This window comes from Dermacentor andersoni, chromosome 8, assembly GCF_023375885.2.
Source record: "Dermacentor andersoni chromosome 8, qqDerAnde1_hic_scaffold, whole genome shotgun sequence".
NCBI classification, from domain to species: Eukaryota; Metazoa; Arthropoda; class Arachnida; order Ixodida; family Ixodidae; genus Dermacentor; species Dermacentor andersoni.
The window spans coordinates 2,456,862-2,475,721 of NC_092821.1; the positions used below are offsets into that span (position 1 = coordinate 2,456,862).

At 46.1% G+C, this 18,860-nt stretch overlaps 1 protein-coding gene across 5 annotated transcripts in view; it reads left to right on the forward strand.

Moving 5' to 3' along the window:
- Window positions 1-18,860, forward strand: part of LOC126526684 (phenoloxidase-activating factor 2) — an 80,480-nt gene that overhangs the window by 32,549 nt on the left and 29,071 nt on the right. For 3 of the 5 annotated variants that reach the window (XM_055068349.2, XM_055068350.2, XM_055068348.2), the window contains exons 2-4: window positions 21-549; window positions 14,613-14,719; window positions 18,052-18,323. In XM_055068349.2, the coding sequence (XP_054924324.2) occupies window positions 37-549; window positions 14,613-14,719; window positions 18,052-18,323 (892 nt within the window). In that variant the 5' untranslated portion in view covers window positions 21-36. The remainder of the gene's footprint in view (window positions 1-20; window positions 550-14,612; window positions 14,720-18,051; window positions 18,324-18,860) is intronic. The other 2 variants (XM_072289583.1, XM_050174543.3) reach the window with 1 other exon arrangement.

Sequence of the window (18,860 nt, forward strand, 5' to 3'; positions counted from 1 at the left end):
TCTGCTGTCACTGTGCGCAGGGACGCAGCTTGCATCATGTGGCTCTTGCTGGCGACACTTGGGGCGGCCCAGTGCTTGGCAGCCCTGGCGCAGCTGGGCGACGGCGTGGCCGGTAAGTACGCCTTCCGGCGGCTTCCCCCGCCGCAGCCTCTGCCCCCGCAGAAGGACTTGGCCTACCTAGGCGAGCTGCCTTCACCTCCTCTGGGTGGGCACTCACACACAGGCCCCGAGGGAGGTGTCCCGCCGCTGGGTGACTGCGTGTGCGTGCCCTACTACCAGTGCAAGGATGGCAAGGTGTCCGAGGACGGCGGCGGACTGCTGGATGCGCGCCGCAAGCTGCCGCCCAAGGAGGAGATCCCGCTGGATGGGCTCGGCGACCGGAACCAGCAGTGCCCGGGCGTCGACCAGGTGTGCTGCGCCGAGCCGTCGGCCGTCACCGAGACTCCGTACGTGGCCTCGTGCGGCATCCGCAACGACAACGGCATCAACAGCCGCATTCTCACCAAGGACGGCAAGGGCGAGGCCGAGTTCGGCGAGTGGCCGTGGCAGGTACGCTTCTTGCCCGCATTTGTCGACATCGGTGCGAGCGCACGTCATAACTGCGGTCACCGAAGCGAGGCTTATCGACACTTGCCGGCTACACTGTTGCCATAGAAAGCGCGTAACTGTTTTCAGAGCCCATTTCCGTACAGATGGTTTTCATATTGGAGTGGCCGCATCCTGATGCAGACGGAATGCACAAATGGTTCACCGTTTTTTGGCCCAGCGCGCAGAAGCAGTGCCACCGGCAGTGCTGTGGCCCTCCTCTCGCGCACTTTATTCCCGTGCCAGCTGATCCTCACAGCCCGGTTAGTGGCAATTACAGAAGCCATATCCGCTGTTTCACAGCGAGGCGGCACATGTCCGTCGTCCGCGAACTAGTTCGTTCTCGGCGCAACCGCGCGCTGCTGCTCACGCGTGCGTCGCCTCCTTCCACATAACTGGCTCCGTTGCCGCTCGTCATTCCAGCGCGGAATTTGGTTTCTCTTGTGTCGTCATAATGAGGAGGCCGCGTTAAATCTTTTCATTTACCAGGTATATGTACAATTGAGTAAGGGGTATGAGCCATTCGTTGTCTTACGTGACGGACGCGTTTAATAACAGGGATGATACGCGAATGTGTGTGCGTACCTGTCGTCGCGATGACGAACGATGACAATAACTGTATCGTGCTGTTTAGCCCACGACCTGTGTCGTGGGCTAAACAGCATCGCTGGTCATCCACCTTCAGAGTGCAATTGCTCATAAATCTTCTGCTTTGCGACGTCCAATGCCATGAATGGTTCGCGAAGGCACAATCGATTTCACTTGACATTTAAGCGGGCTAGTCACTTTTACGTGCTAACTATGGTAGCTTAAGCCAAAAGTAATGAACGGGCTTAAATTAACAAAACAATGACGGGCGTTTCGTGTGCATTCATTAATTTGCTTTAAGCTACCAGAGTTGGAATGCAAGAGCGACCACCCCAGCAGTCCTGCAGTTGGTTTTGCTTTTTGCGTTACTCGATGGCCGCGAGCTGATCACGCACCTACAGTCGCCGTGGGTCTTTTAGTCCCTACCTTATTAAAAATCTGCGCGCTACAACTGTACTAGTAGTGAAGCCCGAGAACAGATTGCACGCACCTTATTCTTGCGCCCGGCGCGCGTGAATCTGTGTCAACATCGTTTCTGTTCCCGCTTCAACACGAGCAGCCAGGAGGTGGCGTGTGCATCTTGCTTTTTCTTCGGAGATGCCCGCCTGCTGTCGGTGAGTGTTCGCTTTCGCAATGGGTGCCCTGCTTCGAGGACGAACGTGGTGCAACCTGTGGGCCCGCCGCGTGGCTGACTCACCTGCAGCGAATTCTCCGCCGCGAAATCGACATGCTGCGTACACTTGCGCAATTGTTCCGGCCGCCTAGTTCGTCTCGTGTGCACACTTCCCCCTTTTAATTAATTCATGAGAAAGTTTCGGGTTACCTGCTTCAGGGTGTCTGCAGGCCAAGACGTATATAAGTGGAATCAGCTACATTGATTGGATATGTATGCATGCATGGGCGCATGTCTATAACGCATTACAGCTGTGAAGAGAGCAGTATTAATAAAGTAGCAATGATTTTTTTACAATATTCAGAGCAACTCATAAAGGTCCTCAAAAAAAGGAGTGGTAACTTTCAACATTGCGTGTTATGGGAAAGTTGAAGTTAAAATGCTACATTAAAATGCGGAAACATAAACGCAGTATCCAATCAGTATTCTTTGTCTTTGTTTATCTGTTTGTTTCTACGTCTTCCTTCAGTTGCGCTTACACACTATCATGGATTCAAACCAACTAGCCCGCGAACGTGTCTTAATCGCTAATAAAGCTAAACTTAAAAGTGAATGCACAAAATCTGACTACAAAGAAAACGATAGAATAAATTATATTGATACTATACATCAAGGTTTTATTTATCAATCTGTCCTATTGTGTTAGATAAAAGCTCTCGACTACAAATAAAAGCTTGAACTGGTTCTCAGCAGCACATTACAGATGACATTAATTCAGCGGAATTACTTCTTCTGCTTGTTCCTATGAGTGGGCAACGCAACCCGGACGAAAGACACGATACGAGCATAGACTAACAACGTTTTTTTTTTTTTTTCAAGCAAGGGAATAATATATACAGAAAACGTAAACACGTGTGAAGTACATATTCTGTATATTTTATTCCCTCGTTTGAAAAAAAAGAATAAACCAGTTCTGCACTCGTATCGTGTACTTCCTCTTGTCTTTCGTCCGGGTTGCGCTGCCCACCCATAGGAACATGGTCAATCACCAACTCACCCAGGTTGCCGTGTTAATTCCTGTGCTTCTTGGTCGGCAGAAGGAGCGCTATATTCAGAAGAAAGTAGCCGGAAACGTTGGCCAAATAAGTCATCCTGTCCTGTCCCCCACTTTTATTGTTCCAAAATTACGCGCTACTTTCGTCGTCTTGGACATCAGTGCCAATATAAGGTGGCAAGAGATTCTATTCAGTAATTTTGTATGCAAGCATAAAGGATTCCTTCACACCTTATGCGCATAGCCCTAACAATAATGGCTTACACAGGCTGAATTCACTAGTCACGACACTGACAAAGACGGGCTGCTAGAGGTGATAATGGTCGTGTGAGACAAGTGACGCGTTGTTGCACAATGTTTACTTCATCTTATGCTACGGTTCCCGTGGTACTTCTGGCTCGAAGGTTGCCTTCATTGTCTAAACTGTTAGACAGAATGTATATGGCGGACTTGTACAATTGTACGCAGACTGCTCTAATGACAAATAGAATGGAGCTAATGCAGCGGCGTACGTGATACCAGGTAAATGTGTTATCGGCTTGACCGCGTCGTGTCTTCTACAGCACGTGAAAGTGTCGACATCCAAGGAGCCTTGTGGAACATGAGTTCCTATCAGCGCCAGCCTGTTCTCTTTGCGCACAGCAAGGCTGCGCTGCAAATATTACTGCGCGTGTTCCCCATAGACAACTGTGCCTAGGATGCATTACATGCGTTTCAAGAATTAGAGTAAGCCAAATTTACCGTTGTGTTCCACTGGGTAGCTTCCCATATCGGCGTACCAGGCCAACAGGTCGCTCACAGTCTGGCGCGCAAAGCGCTGCAGTACAAGGAAATGAAGGACGCGAAAGGAGGCCATCTTCAACCAGTTCCGTTCCTTGTGGTCTCCACCACACAACAGCAGTCGTGTGTGATTACGGGACTTATCCGTACAGGGTTCGTCCAAACTCCAGCTTGGCGGTGCAAGACAGGACTTGACCCATCATCGTCGTCGTGCGTGCATGGTGAAGGCCTTGATGTCATTGAAAATTATATACTAAAGTGTACCGAACTTGAAGCAGTACGTAAAATATTAGATGGACTGAAGTGCACGCGAAATGGCACCACACTCAAATGCAATGGGTATGCTTCCCCGGAGGCATTGGGTATTTAGAAGAGAGAAGCTCCGCTCCTCCTAAAGTTCCTCCGAGATGCAGAATCGCAAAATGAGCCCTGTGGGTCGTCGTGGTTTCGAAAAGGCGCATCCCATTGGGCTTAGTCTTGTAGCAACTTAGTAGCAACTTAGTTGCAACTTAGTGTAGCAACAATAGCAACTATGTGGACACTCCAGGCGCGTTTCTGTCATCGAATATCTGGCGTTGCCGTGATGTTCCGTGATAAGCACAAGGGCGATAACATCGTCGCCACCCGTCGTATGCGCGATTGAAAGTGCGCCAGCCGGTGATAGCGGCTCAGTCTGACTCGCGCAAGGGAGGAAAGCCGGGACGAAGTCTTCCACCGCGCTTAGGGCGGCTGCGTGTGGCACGGCCGCACGTGGCTATTTTGAAAGCGGTCTGCGACTGGTACAGAGTCTAGGTTCGGCGGGGCTTTGTGTGCGCTGTGTTCTCGCCACTTAGTTCGCCTTGAAGCGAGAGGCAGCAAGCTGGTCAATTCACTCGCTGCTGCTTACGCTCTTCCTCAAGGCAGCATTCTGACAGCGAGTGCCCGCGCTCATCGAGTGAAATGTTTGTTTGCCTGCGCGCGCGTGGCACCATGCTTCTTAATTTAGTTAATAAGCGGATGTTTACGAGTTTACACGGCCGATAAAACTATCCTTACTTCGTGTGGCTGTCTACTAATTTGCTTTCGCAATCGATGCTTCGCTTGTCGGGCCAAACGGCGACTTTTTGAACGCAGCTCTTAGGCGCAAGTTACGGCAGCGGGCGTCGGCGTAACCGAGCGAACGAGCAAGCCAAAGATGAACGCGAATGGGATGAAATACGCGAGGAGCAAAGTGGAGAAAGGTGCAGTGGTACCGTGAGACGGAAAGCGGAGAAGGTAGTTGGGGTAAGAGCATGAGAAAAGGCGGCGACGATCTCTACGAGATGGCCCCCGAGTAGCGCGCGTCGTCTTGTCTGCAGCGGCTGCTGTGAATCACGCGTCACCCATGCTGTCTCTTGCAATCTAAGGTTAGCGAGACAGTCGCCCAAAACTTCGCTCCGTTTGCAACGTTCTGCACGAGACAAATTGCCGCGCCTGCCAATATATTGCGAAATCACAACACTTGTAGAGCTGCGCTCAAATTTTATAGCACTAGCTCTGCTGCTCCAGGTACAAATCCAGAAAACGCTTGTTCCGAAACCTGACCTTCAAGCTCAGCCAAGGTCAAACTGGGACTTGGCCTGCGACTACCGGCGGCTGTTGCGTACGCTGCGTGGGCGTCTATATCTTCAAAGCGATTTCCGATGTTGACGAAGTGCGCGGGGGCCTCATCTTGAAAGCGATGTACACTGTGTACAAAGTGCGCCGACTACTGCTTGCTTTGTATGCGCTGGGCGTTCGACGCTTAGTTCGTGTTGAAGCGAGACGCAGCATCAAGGTCAACTCCCTCGCTGCTGCTGCCGCGCCCATTAGCGCCTGTGTGTTTTGTGTTGTAATTGCAGGTGCGCTAGTTGCTGACGGCGCCGAGCACCGTTTTTGTCCTTTCCAAAAGCAAGAAAAAACCTTGCTGTCGCTCGAGAAATTTGGTTTACCCCGCGTTCGACCACGGCAAATGCTTTTTAGAGCGAAGCTCTTAGGGGGCCCGTTCCTGCGTCAGCGTTCCCGACGTAACCGAGCGAACGCGGAACGCAGCGAGGGATGAAAAAAGCGCAGAGTGCAATGAGGGAAGCGAAGCAGGAGGGTACAGCGGAAGCATGAGGCGGAAAGTGAGTGAGGAGGGCGTCGCGAAAGCGTCAGAAAAGCGTAATGCCGCGCAAGCGCGGTGTCTGCTGCGACGGCCGCCACGATTTGGCGCCAGAATCAAGACCGCGATATTCCCATAGGGCCAAGGGGGCCATAGGGCCAACCGACGCTAGCACCGCGTGGATTCTAAGGGTAGTTGCACTGGTACCAGGAAAATGTTCACTAATAGTAGATAATGTTTTGAATATTATTCACTTACAATCTAAATGTAAAAATGACAGGCGACGTCTGAATATATATGTCTATATATATATATATATGTCTATATATATATATATATATATATATATATATATATATGTATGTGTCTATATATATATATATATATATATATATATATATGTATCTATATATATATATATATATATATATATATATATATGTATCTATATATATATGTGTGTGTGTGTATATGTATACACACACAGAATTAGCTTGTACATTTACCTTTGAAGGTTGGCACTGCTGCATAGGCCGAGCGAAATTATGACGCTAATCACACTGCCTTGCTGCCAATAAACAGCTTTATTATAACATCATGGATGTTTACATGAAATAAGAAGCACGTGAATAGCGTTCAGTCTCGCCACGCATTTGTGGTGAACACAAGCTGTCCGCCATTAAGTGAAGAAATACATCCGACCACATAAAGCCGTCGCACGCTGGTATGTTGCTAAAGTTCCTCTAATTTTTTAGGTCAGAGATGTCACGCCACTTCGTTTACAATATTCATAAACTGTAACTTGATTTGAGCGAGTGCCTCCTGTTTGAGCAGAAACACGTAGCTTTCACAACGCTCAATTCTGCCGCGACTGTTCGTCTTCTGGTCCCGAATGCCTGCTCTCTCTCTTGCAGTTAACCATTCGAGAAGCCACGTTATAAAAATTTTAAGCGTTTAAGCTGAATTCGCTTCGAAAAGTTTATAATTTCAGATAGAAATGTTTTTCTGTGCGTGCTGGTTTGATGCGCGCTGCAAATAAAGTTTGCATAATAAAGGCTTAGCTGGCGTTTCGATTACCGCTGCCGGCGGTGCGCTGCCGTAGTTTCGATGGTGGCCCCACCCCAAGGCTTGGATGCGAAGCACGCCACAGGCTTGCCGGAGTACTACGCCGTCGTCTGTTCACCGATGACTTGTTCCCGTCCTGGGTCACTGCCTTTCACCGGCTAGGAAACGTTAAAAATTATCGTTCGATGCATGACGCACCTGCATTTATCGGAAGTTTCTCAAATGTTATTGACAGTTTTTCCGTTGGCTGTTGTTACCAAAGCTTTTAGTAATCTTATAGTACGTGCGACGCGAATTACGTATTACTTTCTGGAAGCCACGCGTGCACAATGAATTACACTGGGACGTTAGACGAGTCATGCATAAAAGCCCATGTACTTGACCCGCAGGATCAGGTTTGCGACATTCGCTAACTCTGCTACATGTCTCTCAATTTTTTTTTGCCTCAATATATCGCAAAATGAGAACACGTATAGAGCTGCGCTTCAATGTCCAATAGTGCGTATCGTCGGTGAATTTTTTTTTTTTTCATGCCTAGTGTTAGATGAACTACGAAGTGTTTCAGACTGTACCCCGTCTGAGAGTTCAGGCGCAGTAATTGCCAGCCACTGCCTCCCCCTGCGGCGGGCAATCCTTGCCCAAAGTTACTACGTTAGATAGCCTCGTGGATCCAGGAGGCTTAGCTCGCATACTTTCGTCAAATACTGTGCTTAACCAGAGTTCCATTTGGCCCGAGCGGGCACGGACTGCGGACACATTAATAAACCGTAGCCACGCTTACGTATACAATATTTACGGGAGTGCGCTTAGTTGCGTTTAAGTAGAACGGATGCTTTGCTTGAGGCCAAACAAAATTCAAATTGACGTAAACGCAGCAATGGCTGTTACGAAACAATGCTCGGATGGATTTCAATGAATTTTATCGCATTTGTGAGAAGATACTAGTGACAGCAGTAAGCATAATTTTTATAGTTTCTCAATGTTTTCTCGAAAATTTTCGGTAGCAGTTGTCTAAAACATAAACAGAAGTTGACCTACCGGTTATGTTGCACTTCCGTAAACTGCACTCATTAGAGCATCGTATAAAGCGGACAAATTTGCTACATGAATTTACAGCTTACGTGGACTTGTTACACGATTTGTTTTGCAAGATTCGTACTCGCAAATTACTGGTGTATTTCAAAGCGGCGTACGGTACATTAGATTCGCCAGCTTTAGGTGTATTATTAGATGCAGTTTACAGAATTGTGATTTTTTTTTCGTAGCTAGGGCAGTTCTAAACTTACTAGTTTCAGTTACTGAACTTTTTCAATGATGATCAATATTGCTGCAGATCCTCATCCCGCCCAACCTATTTCTGCTGTTGGCCTATTTGGACCATTCCATCTCTCCGCCTTAAGAAATAAGTAGGTTGCCGTCGCTACCGATTATGTTTGACGGTATGCAATCACACGAACACTCCCCAAAAGTTGCGCTGCTGACGTAGCGGATTTTATCCCCAACGACGTGAACAGTGGGCTAGGCCAATTACTTACTGACCATGCCCATAACTTCCTCTCTACGCTCTCCACGGTTCTATAAAAAGAAAATACTTCCTAAATGAACACATTCCTTGGCACTGCCACCTAATTTTAACTGGTTATTTTAAATACCAGGCGCCTCGTCACATTTCATGCAGCTCACAGTAGCCGAGGAAAAGGATTCTTAAACGTCCCTAGCAAGATATTCCCCTTAAGTTACGCTGCTAAGGGACGCCTAAGTATAATAGGTTGCCGCTTATATGCTGAGATAGGAACTTGAGTTCGATCGCTGTAACACAAGATATTCCTTAAGAAGGTCTAGAGGTATTGCGTGCTCGTATTCGCTGCGTCTAAGTGCATTCGAGTTATCACAATAGTGAAGACATGTTACTATTAAGTGGAATGTGTTAATTCTCCTAGTGTGTGCTATAATATGTACCATCTCTTTCTAGTTTAACACAAGCTTACCTGTACGTGCGCATATTTTTACCCTCGGTGGTGAAACCGCTCTGTAAGGCCACTAATTTAATGATAAGCATTACTCGAAATCGGCATGCCAAATAAATCACAATTTTTTCAAGACGCTTCCGGAATATGGCAGCAATAAGTCGCGGAGAACGCGAACTTGAAAGGGTCTTCACTGTGACGTCGAAAGCTGCTGTGTTCGGTAGCCTACACAACTGCCACCGATGCCATTTGCACTGCCACAGTGGCTGCCTTCAGCAGTCGTATGCCTATTTAACACCGCTGGAGCGTGTTGCACAATGCACGCATATTGCAGTAAAAGACGGTGCACGAAATGCACAGCAGTAAACAACAAAAACGGATGTATATATAGCACAAACGACGCAGTAACGCGAAATAGCGATATATATTTTTTCGCAGTGCGTCCTTGTTGGAGTGGTCGATGATGGCTTGTCGGTTGTTCTTGAAATGAGCGAGTTGTGGCGGGGACATGAGAAGGCACTTTCTCCTGTGTATGCTCGCTGGTTTCAAGAGACGGCCGTTCACAAGAACGTGTGCCACATACGTTGTTCCATTCAATATGTGGAAAGTTGGGCTAGTTGGTGATTGATCATCATACCTTGCTAGTGAAGCAGCGCACTGACACGGACACAGAAGACACACAAGATGACACTCGCTGAAGCAGCGAGTGTCGTCTTGTGTGTGTTCTGTGTCCGTGTCAGTGCGCTGCTTCACCAGCAAAGTATGATCCATCCTATATATTCAAAATAATTGCCAGCTTCGTCTCAGCTGTGAAATATCAGTTTGAGAGATCAGTTTGTGATCAGATATTGTAACGCTTGCACCCAATAACTAACCTGTGAACGTTATTCTAGCGGGTGATTCAATATTCCTAATGAATAAACGTAGCATGACTGACTGTACAAGAAATGACTATTTAATATGTAATGATGGGCCGCTAGGCAAAATGCAGTCATTCTTTCACCTTGACTTGCTTCTATAGTCTCCAGCACCTTGGCGTAAAATAACTTCAATTTCACACATTTATCTACATCATCATCATCATCAGCCTGGTTATGCCCACTGCAGGGCAAAGGCCTCTCCCATACTTCTCCAACTACCCCGGTCATGTACTAACTGTGGCCATGTTGTCCCTGCAAACTTCTTAATCTCATCCGCCCACCTAACTTTCTGCCGCCCTCTGCTACGCTTTCCTTCCCTTGGAATCCATTCCGTCACTCTTAATGACCATCGGTTATCTTCCCTCCTCATTACGTGTCCTGCCCATGCCCATTTCTTTTTCTTGATTTCAACTAAGATATCATTACCTTGCCTTTTTTCCCTCACCCAATCTGCTCTTTTCTTATCCCTTGACGTCCGTGACTCCCTCGGCCGTTTCCCAGCAGCCCCATTTGGCGTCGTCGCCACTCTGGCGTTCACAATCGCTTGCTGCCTGGTTGCACCACGGCCGTGCTCGACCCTTGCTGCAGGCTGCGCTAACCATGTCAAGAATGAACAAGCGCAATTAATAAAAAGAAGAATGTGCCACTCCACGCTAGTCGCAGCGACAAAGGAAACCCAGTGCGGGTTTCTTATGTAAGGCTGCACATATGAAGTCGTATTTCGCCGGGGGCAACTTTTTTTGCTTTATTTTCTGCGAGGCTTCTATTGTGTTTTCTTTGTAGCATTTGCCACTGTGGGGCTGAATAACATGATTAATCCTTTACCTTGCGGGCTTCCGCAGAGTTCTACGGAACTCAGTTGACTTCCAATTACGCTGTCTAAGACTGCTGCAGGTATTAACAAACCACTGAACAGCCGGCAAATAGAAGAGCGTTGTCCTATTTTCTCGCACATCTTCATACTTGTGTTACTTGGTCTTTTCGGTAAGGCGGTGTGTTCCTTGCAAACTTCGCGACCTTATCCTGTGTTGTGATAAAAAAAGAAGATATATTGTAGTTGGCATGTTTTTTTGTTTTGTTTTTTGTTATCGACTGAAGAATCAGTCCTACACCTTTTATGCTCAGTTCTACAAGTCCTGAATTCTTCCAATCTTGCCAAGTAATTCTTTGCAAGCGTGAGGGGTTTCTTCGCAAGCTGCAGGTACAGATTGGATGGAACAGCAACTTATTTTTCCGGTCACGTAGCAATTCATGACCAACATGTCCACTTTGCCTCTTTCAGACTTAATTAATTTTCTCTTACATTTCGTGGCAATGTCAATACTTGGGCGTTCTGCCATCTGCAAAATACGCCGACGGCCTGTATGGGAAGTGCCATGGTTTATATAAGAGACGGTTAACCAAATGTCAGCCCAAATGACGTCGAAGGGTTTAGACGCTTCAGTCCTACATGGAAGCCTTGTTTATCGTCATCAGGTCTGCATAAAGTAAGAAACTGTTCACTTAAAATTCACTTAACTTAATTCAATGTTCACTTAAAGCTGCTCGCATAAACGGTTGCCGTATAAAACTGTTCTTCTGCGGAGCTGTATCATCTAAGAAGCACACGCGTAACGTGGCTCATTTTTACTCATTTTTAGTCCTTGGAATGTTTGCTGTTCTATGCCGATGAGCAGAAGGGAAAATAGAACTAGGCGGTATTTTTAAAAATGTATTACGTACTCTGGAATCAACGTGCAAGCAGTGTAGGAGTCATAATTAAACAGAAAATGTAAATTTAGTGAATAAACATTGAAGAGTTATTATTGGAAGTAATAGCGGTAAGGAGTTTATTTTGCAACAAGGTTGCGAGGTTTTTGACCTATGCAGAAACCAGCTTGAGGGGAGCCTGGCCAGCTCATACACATGGCAGCTCCTTAGCGGTTAAACAGAAGCAGACATTATGCATGAGCTTCATGCTAAAAGAGAGCAGCCACGCTCAGAATTATGAACAAACTTATCGTAGAAACATTTGGCGCAGCTTTAAGGGAAGAAAAATTCGTGTTTGGTATTCTACGTGGGGAAAAAACTGAAAGCATATTTAACGCCAGCTAACAAGGACGGGACGGAGACGACACCACATTGCGCTACCTGTCGTCTCCCTTCCGTCCTTGATAGCTGGCGCTAGATATGGTTTAATTTTACCAGCACGCCCAAAAAATGGCAATGCCGAAAAAAAGGACACTTAAATTTGTTCGTGGAAAATAAGGTCTTGGTGAGTTATCAGGATGGTGTATGGGACGTCTAGTCATTAGGGGTGGCACAAATTAGGAGGGTTCAATTGCTATAGTTCATTGTAATTAAGTATATGAGCGAAACGCAACCTCAGTTCTTTGCTTCGTACTTATAATGATTGAATTTATTAACAAAATACTGCAGGCCCATGTGGGCCCAAGCAGGAGTGGTAAAGTTACAAAAAATAATCGTGCATGGATTCAGAAGAAAGCAAACAAAACGCTCACATCTCTGTTGCGAAATTAAGTCAATGCTGTTTAACAATGAAAATGGTAGTGAGTTTCATTCTTCATTTGTACGGAGGGAAAAGAAAATTTGACGGCGTTAGTTGTTTGATAGGGAGCTAAGGATTCAGTTTGGGTGGATCGAGAGGTTATTTTTGAGGAGAAAAAAATTTAACCCTTAGGATCTTTCGCCGTAGTTCCAATGTCTGTATACCATGAGTGTGCATGATACTTATTGGCGAGTCGGTTATACCGCACATAGAAAAAATTCTAACTGCTTTCTGCTTATGTGGATCCCAGACGTATTTCAGTTTCGGCCTAATGAGTGACCTGTGTGCATGATGTTTAGTTTCCGGGGGCACTTTCAGTTTATGACGCCGAATACAGAGTTAGCGAAATTATGCAGCACACACATTAAGGATATGAGAATTCCAACTTACATTGGTAGGTATTGTCAGAACTAAATATTTATGTTCAAGTACTTGAACGAAAGGATGAGTAAGAAAACTATAGGGAAACATCCACCTACATCTTTTCTTGGTTATCTGCATGTATACTGGTTTTTCGTCATCTTGCTTCATGTCCCATTGTTTACACAATGAATAAATGTTATGAAGGTTAGCATTCAGTTTTCTATAGTCTTGGCAAGAAAGCTCATGAAACAAAATGCAGTCGTATGCAAATAAAGGTATTTTTAGTGGTTCAATAATAGCGTTAACAATATCATTATTAAAAACAAAGAAATGTGGTCCTGGTAGGCTACCTTGGGGTACCCCGGGAGCAGCAGGCAAACGACGCGAGTGGTGATCATTAACAGAAACCGACTGTGCACGATTTTCTAAGTAGTCGGAGATCCAGTTTATTATGAAAGAGGGGAGGCCAATGCATGTTAGGTTCAATATTAACTTTGTATGTGAAACATGGTTGAACGCTTTTCGAAAGCAAAAAGAAAATACGTCACTTCGAGCAGACTTGTCGATAACACTTGCAAAATTGTGGATTACCGTGGTTAGTTGTGCAACCATATAAAAGCACTTTCTAAAACCATGTTGAAGAGATGTTGTGTGTTAAAAACTTCAGCATATTGTCACTAATCATATAATCAAGCATCTTGCATCTCGAAGAAGTCAGACATATATAGGACGATAATTTGAGATCAGCCAAGTCTCGCCTGTCTTGTGTACCACCCGTGCCGTTCGAATGTGCATCCGCGAATATAGACGAAAGAAAAATGCGTGCAAGGAATCGGGCCAAGGATTTCAGCGTAGCAACGAAAGAACGCATGTGGAAGACCATCAGAACTAGGTGATGCTTTAGTCTTTAGGTTAAGAAGCATAGCCAGAGAACCTTCTACTGATACGATATCTTAGAGACCAGAGCACGATACAGGGATGAGACTGACTGCTTGAGAAGGGACAAAGCACGCTGTGAAAATGCAAGTTTCAATGGGCTCTTTGTCAAGAAAGTGTTGAGGAGATACAACTCGTTGGCGTTCCAATTGTCTAGTGCCATCGAGTTGTATCTGGTCAACACTTTCTTCTGACTCAATACCCGCCGTGGTTGCTCAGTGGCTATGGTGTTGGGCTGCTGAGCACGAGGTCGCGGGATCGAATCCCGGCCACGGCGGCAGCATTTCGATGGGGGCGAAATGCGAAAACACCCGTGTACTTAGATTTAGGTGCACGTTAAAGAACCCCGGGTGGTCGAAATTTCCGGAGTCCTCCACTACGGCGTGCCTCATACTCAGAAAGTGGTTTTGGCACGTAAAACCCCATAATTAAATTAATTATTCTGACAAAACAAGTCCCAGAACTTCTGACGGGATTCTTCTAAAAGATTTGGTAGGGTATATTGAAAGTAACTCCATTTATAACGTTTCAAAGCCTTATAAAACGCTGTTCGAGCGGCTTTGACAATGTTTGCAGCTGCACCGCGTTTTTTTTTTTTTTTTTGGAATGCGCTTAAGCTCTCTTTAGATTTGAGACCTCTCTTGTTATCCAGAAATTCAATTTTTGTTTTTTTCAGTGCATTGTTTCTGTGGGAGAGTCGGATACGGAAAATTCGTTAGATAAAAACCGCGCAGCCTTTCTTTGCATTCTTTATAATGTATTAGTGTACACGCCGTTCTGTGCTATGTCGTAGAGAACGGCGCGTACACAACACGGTGAAGTAGGAGCCGAGTTCATTCTGTCTGCTGCTCTTTCTCTGCTTTATGTAATTCGCGCTGTTTTTTACCGCGCGCAAATGACGACAAAACTCGTGCGCAGGCGCCTTTCTCTCTCGGCACCGCGCCGCCCTTCGACGCCGCTCCAGAATTGCCGTGCATTGTCAATGGTGTTCGGAGCGGCGTGTTGCGCAAGGTTCCCGAATTCTCGTCGCGCGGTGCGAATGTGCTGCTGGTCTTCTCCTTTTTTTTTTTTTTTTTTTTTTTTTTGCTAAAGGCTGCAGTGCTGAAGTACGAGAGTGAGATCCTCAAGTTCGAGTGCGGGGGCACGCTGATCGCCAGTCGCTACGTCCTCACGGTCGCTCACTGCGTCGCTCGGTTCACGTAAGTGCAACGCAACAACGTCTTCCATATTGCCCACATATGCAGAGCGTGAGCAGAAATCGCTAGTCCATGTATGTTGTGTAGTGGATAACCCGTGCGCAGCGCGCGGGTATTTGAAATCCTCTTAACTAAAAAATATTACCATTCAGGCAGCGTCACCTTTGGTCGACGTAAAATCTACCGCATGGCAACAGAATGCACTTTCGTTTGTCGGTGACCCTTGGATAGTTTATTTTTCATTGTTTTTCGAGCTTACTTGGTGCAGTAAAGGCAACCTGGAGACCTGAGCACTGGACAATCTTTTTTTCACTTGTTTGTTAGCTTGAGTGCATGGCAGCCATTTTTCGTCGTTTGCTTTTGACCTTATTGGTGATCCCACTTTTGGATCGCTACAATTAAGAATTCCTTCTGTTACGGAAACCAAACCAGCTTCATGCAGGCGTCCGCTTTGCTGGCTGCGACGTTTTGGAGCACAACACTAACATTGCCATGCTGTTCATTGCAAGATTTGCTCTCGCATGCCTGTTTAAAAATTAGGTGGTGTGATGAAAGGAGGAAAAGTGCAGGCACAACTTGTAATGAGTCAGCGGAAGACCAGTAGTTGTAGATGGCTGTGAGAGACCCTCGCCCTAAACTGGAGCTAACACAGCCGGCTGATGATCGCAAAGCACACGTTTCACCAGTGCTGCGTCATGGGCACAGCCACAGAGCAGCTAGTGTGAGAATTGCAGTGACAAATAACATTTTTCGGCAAAATTTTGTGTATCACTACATCCCTGTTGCTGGTGGCATAAAAGAAACTAATTTCATACGATGTTTCGCACGCGCAGTAATATGAACGTTCTCGAAGTGAACAACAGGAAATCAGCAGTATGTATTGTCATATTTCATTTCTGCCCTTGTCTGTCGGGCACTACTTATTGTAGTTCCTTCTCGTATATATACCACCACTGCTGGCGACATTTTAAATAAGTTTGTTAATGTGAACATATCTCTCACTGCGTTGAAAAACAAATCTTGCAAATATTGACCAGGGATCGAAACGTTCTCTTCGAGCCCCTCAACTTGCATAGACCGCCTTTACGTATTGCCTTTCGTAAAACTAACCAGTATTTTGTTAATTTGTCCCTCAAGCAAGTGAAGCACCGTTGCATTTTTGCCACATTCATGACATTGGTAAACTAACTTACTTTACTTAGTTACAAATATGTTGCAATACAACAGGTGTCTGAGACCGGTGGGCGCCTGTAATTTATCTTAACTCTCGTTATTGCTGCATTTTTGCTTAGATGTGCGTGCGTATAATTGCTCCACTCCCTGTCGCAACGCCCTGTGCGCCCTGAAAATATTTCAATAAAGGGAAATAGTTTGAAAAAGCGGTATTTTCGAAAGTGCAGAAGCTCATGTTTAATACTGAAACCTGCAATTCAATTTTTTTCAAGAAATGAAGTAAACAATTGTTTGCGCTTACCACAGTTGTTTTCTCGCACATTTCTCAACGAGATTGCATTCATTAGCCCGCATCGTTCATCAAAGCAGTTCGTGTTTTTGTTGGTGTTTCTACTTCCGAACAGGTGCCTGAAAGACGATATGACAGGTGACATAACTGAAGCCTCCCTTCATCTACATTTCTAGTTTGCATTCATCTATTACATTTACGCTCAAATGAGTGCCAGAGTGAAGCAAGAAGGCTTGAAGCAGGAAAGCACGCGTGCCAAAAGTACTTCAATGCCAGAATAGTAAAATAACTATAGTACAATGCGATTTCAGCGAAACGAAGAAGTGTGCGCAGGATATTACTTTTAATTTATCGGCATCAAAGCACAGCCATAGTACTTGCGTATACGCGTACACATTTTAGCAATGTGAACCAAAGCTTCAGTTCGGCCAGGCTCGAGCCGGTCAATGCAGCATCAACCCGCACGCAATGGCTTGAAGCGTGACTTTCGACATGTTCTGCACACGGCGGTGGCATCGTCTCGGATACCGTAGGTGCAATTGGTATTCCTTGGTTCGGATTGCACGCGGTATCGCACATTGTGCGCATTGCTTTCGACAAAGAGCAGTTCGTTTGCGTTGTCATGGTTTTAAAAGTAAGCTGCACTGCAAAGATCTCCTACAGCAATGTAATTGGCGCTAGTTCTGCTCCGTCTACGTTTGCGAAAAAACTGGAAAGTAGTTTATTTGTAGCGTTTTTTCGAGTGTTGCCTATCTTAATGTGACGTTTGTTGTCATGCTCAATTTCTACTCCGACTCGATCGTCCTGACCAGAGTGGTGTTGTGTCAAAGCAGTTGTCTCCGGTGTTGTCTCGGCAGCTCGTTGAACACAAATACAGGACTATGCATGGTGAATCATTTACGCATAGAATTCTTGTGCAGTAAACAGACATCTACAAATATCGCTTCCAAGCATGGCGATTAGAGACCAAGTACCAAACTTGGTTGCAACGTCAACAAACGCAGACGAGGCACACATGATGAGCGCTGGCTCACAAATAAAAAATTTAAATAAAATCTGACATATATAAGTGATTGCAAAACAGCACACTCAGATCCATCGCAGTGCCAGAATCTGATTGGCGTGAGCCCTGTTTAAGTTACAGAGGTCTTGTCTATGTCTGCGTCGCGAGGGCAGTGATGCCGGTCGACCGAGAAACGTGAATGAGGTGTAGGGCACAGTTAATGATTCATGCACAGTTCTAGGGAATTGCTCAAGATGGACACAGTGCCGAAGTCGCCTGTTCCGCCATTTACTAGGCCAGACACGTCTTGGCACCTGCTTGGCACTTGCTAGGCAAGGTAGCAGCTGTCTAATTGACCCAAGCTGTCTGCGAATAAACGGCGAATTGCACCTGACCCCAGGGAAGAACCAACGAAAGCTTCGTTGTGTGTGTGTGATCAGCAACGCGAACACTAAAGCAAGAGAAATGCGCACATGCGCCTGACGTGTAGGGCAAGCGCACGTCCTGAGCAATTGATCCTATTCTTTGTCCGATAACGAAATATACGACTGGCAGACACATTCGTCCCATGTTCTATTGCGTTGCTGATGGAGTCCTCTGATTGGTTACTGTTTTGCAATCGCTTGTGCTAATTAAATCCTCAGTTGTGAGTCAGCGTTCGTCCTATATCTCGGCTACTGCGATTTCTATAGAAATAAGTTTAAGTTCGATAGAATTTATATATTTAACCATGCCCTTTGCTTTGTACCTAGTCGCACTGATTACCGCCTACTTCTTTGATGTTAATAGTGGTATCTGTGCTTCTTGGGCATGCCAGCAAAAGGACGTGCTGGCAGCACTTGGTCTAACTCCGCAGAGCTCTGTTCTCAGGGGTGCCGACCGCGTGCCCTTGAAGGTCCGCTTGGGCGAGTGGGACACGCAGTCGATGAAGGAGTTCTACCCGCACGAGGACTATGATGTCGGCAACATCTACATCCACCAGTACTTCCGCAACAGCTCTCTCTGGAACGACATCGCGCTGCTCGAGCTCACGCGACCTGTATCGTTCGCACCGCACATCTCTCCCATTTGCCTGCCGAAGCTCGAGGACGTCTTCGAGGGCAGCTCCTGCGTCGTTACCGGATGGGGAAAGGATGCCTACCGTGAGCTTATATTTCCTGTTACAGAGCGCGCAAACAAATCAAATTTTTATTTCCAGTAAGCACATTAGATGGAGGACAACGAACAAAACCTTGCCAAGGCAGCTTGACGAAAACAGTCAAAAACAAATGTAAACGCCAGATCAGTGCAGAACAAAATGAAGAGACAAGTCTGAAAAAATGCCATGATAAGGAGAATGTTTTCTTTTCCTGAAGTAAAGTCAGTTTTATTTTTCTTTAAACATAGAGCTAAGTTGATATGTTAGCAGTGATGGTAACAAAGGCACTCCATGCAACAGTTGAAACAGGGTGCAACAGCGTTCCCATTTTCTCCATGTCTGTGGAGCACGACATGGAGAACACGGGAAGGCTGGAGATGAAAAACCGAGACGGTGAGCAAAACGAGAACACGGTAAAAGCAGGAGCCGACGTTTCGACAAGTGGACTTCTCCTTTAGAAGGCGCCATATGCATTCCTCGGCCCAGCATGTATAGGTAGGCTACTTCTAAAGGGGAGAAGGGGTAAGGCGGGTGGGAGAGA